The sequence below is a fragment of the Buceros rhinoceros genome, unplaced genomic scaffold (genome assembly GCF_000710305.1).
Source record: "Buceros rhinoceros silvestris isolate BGI_N320 unplaced genomic scaffold, ASM71030v1 scaffold34390, whole genome shotgun sequence".
Classification (NCBI taxonomy): Eukaryota; Metazoa; Chordata; class Aves; order Bucerotiformes; family Bucerotidae; genus Buceros; species Buceros rhinoceros.
In genome coordinates, this window is record NW_010392078.1 from 38,221 (window position 1) to 40,735 (window position 2,515).

Below are 2,515 nucleotides of genomic sequence, written 5' to 3' on the forward strand. Positions count from 1 at the left end.
TCAAAAAAAAAAAAAAAAAAAAGTGGTAATGCAATGAGAAAAAGTAGTGGGAACTCCCAGTTCCTTCTTTCTTGCATTCTGTAGTGTAGCAGAGAGCCTGCTGTCATTTTCAGGAATTTGGTTTGGTTGTCAGTTTTAGTTTGGTTGTTAGGTTACTTTTTTCTTCAGCAGCCTTTCTGTATGAATTTCATCAGCTCGCTTTGTTGAAAAACAAACTACAGATAATTCTTAGTGCCCAAAATTGACTCTTCCACTTGTTTTTTAAAATCAGCTTGTCAGCTTGGTATTTCAGGGTGAATAATTTTTCATTTTAGTTTCTGTAACTATTTGGACTCCAGGAGACATGATATACTGGTAAAAATTCAAGGTAGGGGTTGTTGGTGTATTTTTCTAGCAGAAGTTAGAACTAATTAGAACTATGAAAATACATCCCAATTTATAGACTCTTGTTCACTCGACTAGCTACATGGTGATTGGATAGTGTCTCTGTTACACAGACAGCACACATCTCTTAAAGCACTATAATTGGATAAAAGGGGTTAGTCCCCACGTGGTTACTGTTTTGGTTAGAGTTAATCAAACAGGCTAGTTAGAGATATAATTTCCCACACGATAGTGGTGCAGCTGGGGTTTGGGTTACTGTTTTGGTTAGAGTTAATCAAACAGGCTAGTTAGAGATATAATTTCCCACACGATAGTGCTGCAGCTGGGTTTCGGCTGCTAAGTTTCCCAGAGAGAGTAGCATATTTTCATAGTTCTAATTTCTGCTAGAAAAATACACCAACAGGGGTGGCAGGTTTTTTTCGATCTGTGTTAGAAAACTCCTTATAAGATAAAATCTTACAATTTACTCAGTCTGAGTATCTGGTTTAAGTTAGAAGAATACATCAAGCAAATCAGTCAGCTGTGGCCTGTTTGCCTGGTAAGCGTGCATTGGCACCAGTATACTTTAGCAAACAATTGGAGGCACATTCCTTTGCTTTTTATGGGTGATAGCTTCCCTTCAGAAGATGACAATTTGAGACACCAGCAGTGAAAAAACACAGTTCAGGTGACTCCCTGTTCTTCAAAATCTTACTAGATACTCCTTTGGAAACAAACTACTGGAGGTAAAGGCTATCTAAGAGATCTTTGCATCTTTACTGGCTGCATGATAACGCGTATAGCTTTACAGGAGGGAAGAACTGTTAAGTCAAAAATTCTGTCTGCCGGTATCTTCTGTGTTCTGCTCATGGCACAGAATGGAACTGAGTGTTTCAGCTTTTATTCCTGTCACTGAGGGACTGACATCTTTATGCTGTCATTTTGCTTTCCTTCTTCCCATTCTTGGGCATATTATTGAGGAATGGAGGGGGACAAGAACAGAAACATGAAAGGATGCCGCACTTCCTTCATCAGGATTCTCCCATTCTTGTTACAGTTATGATGAAATGAATGATGCTTTTATACATTTAACAGTGAATAACTTCTGAAATTTAATCACAAATGCTTTTCACATTCACAGGGAAACAGGGGGGAGTAGAATTTACTCTCCCAGGTTTTAGAAGTGTTTGCTTTTATTCTAAATACAATTTTGTATGCCTCTAAAGATGTTTTGAAAATGCCAGGAAGGAAAAAGATGCACGTGGTGTGTGTCTCCAATGCTCTTTAAGTTAGAAGCAGAATTTACGTGTGAACGGGTTACGTGCTGGGAATGCAGCTGTGCAGTTTCCAAACCTATTCTGCCCAGAAACAGGGGTAGCATCTAAGAAGGGAGTATGTTGCTAAGCAACTTGTTTGTATGGCGAGTATTGAATGTAAGCTTATCTCAATCCTCTTGTAGTTTGTAGCATCAGCTATTTTTGTGGAGGAATGTTCTTTGTTGTGCATTAGGGTTGGGATGTGGAGCGTCAGGGCTTAGTTTCAAGATCTGTGTCGAGCACCGGCACATCAGTACTCATTCTCTCTTTTTTTGTTAAAGACAAAGTGAAATCTTTCCGGGCAGCTCTACAAGAGGAAGAACAGGCCAGTAAACAGATCAACCCGAAAAGACCACGTGCCCTTTGAAATGGGCCTTTGCTGCTAAAGGAATCTGTGAACCCGTACTGCTGTAGCACACATTTGTTACAAAACCAAGTGGCCGTAAGAACTCAACTACTTGAAAGTGTAAAAACATTAGAAATGTCTGTGGAAATGTCCTGTTTGTTATTCACCTGAATGACATTTTCAGTTTTGTGTGAAATGCTCCTATGATGTCTACAAAATGCTTCTAGACCAGACAGCACAACCATGCACGGTTCAGATCTGTGAAGCACTTTGTTTTAAATATTTCTTTTATTCAGATTGTGAATTTTGTTTGGAAATATTTGCCATGTTTTTAATAATGAAGTAAAACTGTGGCCATTAAAAAGTCACAGTATTTCCTTTTGACTATGTTCAGCTTTTTTACAAAGACTAGTTTTAAATTGTGTTTGCATGCATGCACACCTCACTAGTCATTGTACATAACTTCGACAGACAGCTGTGCTTGCCTCTT

General features: G+C 38.8%; 1 protein-coding gene across 3 annotated transcripts in view; it reads left to right on the forward strand.

Annotated features, from left to right (window-relative positions):
- The window catches only part of KIF2A (kinesin heavy chain member 2A), a 36,085-nt gene extending 33,571 nt beyond the window's left edge, over positions 1 to 2,514 (forward strand). For all 3 annotated transcript variants that reach the window (XM_010143857.1, XM_010143850.1, XM_010143865.1), the window contains one exon: positions 1,961 to 2,514. In XM_010143857.1, the coding sequence (XP_010142159.1) occupies positions 1,961 to 2,046 (86 nt within the window). In that variant the 3' untranslated portion in view covers positions 2,047 to 2,514. The remainder of the gene's footprint in view (positions 1 to 1,960) is intronic.
- The last annotated feature ends 1 nt before the right edge of the window (position 2,515 follows it).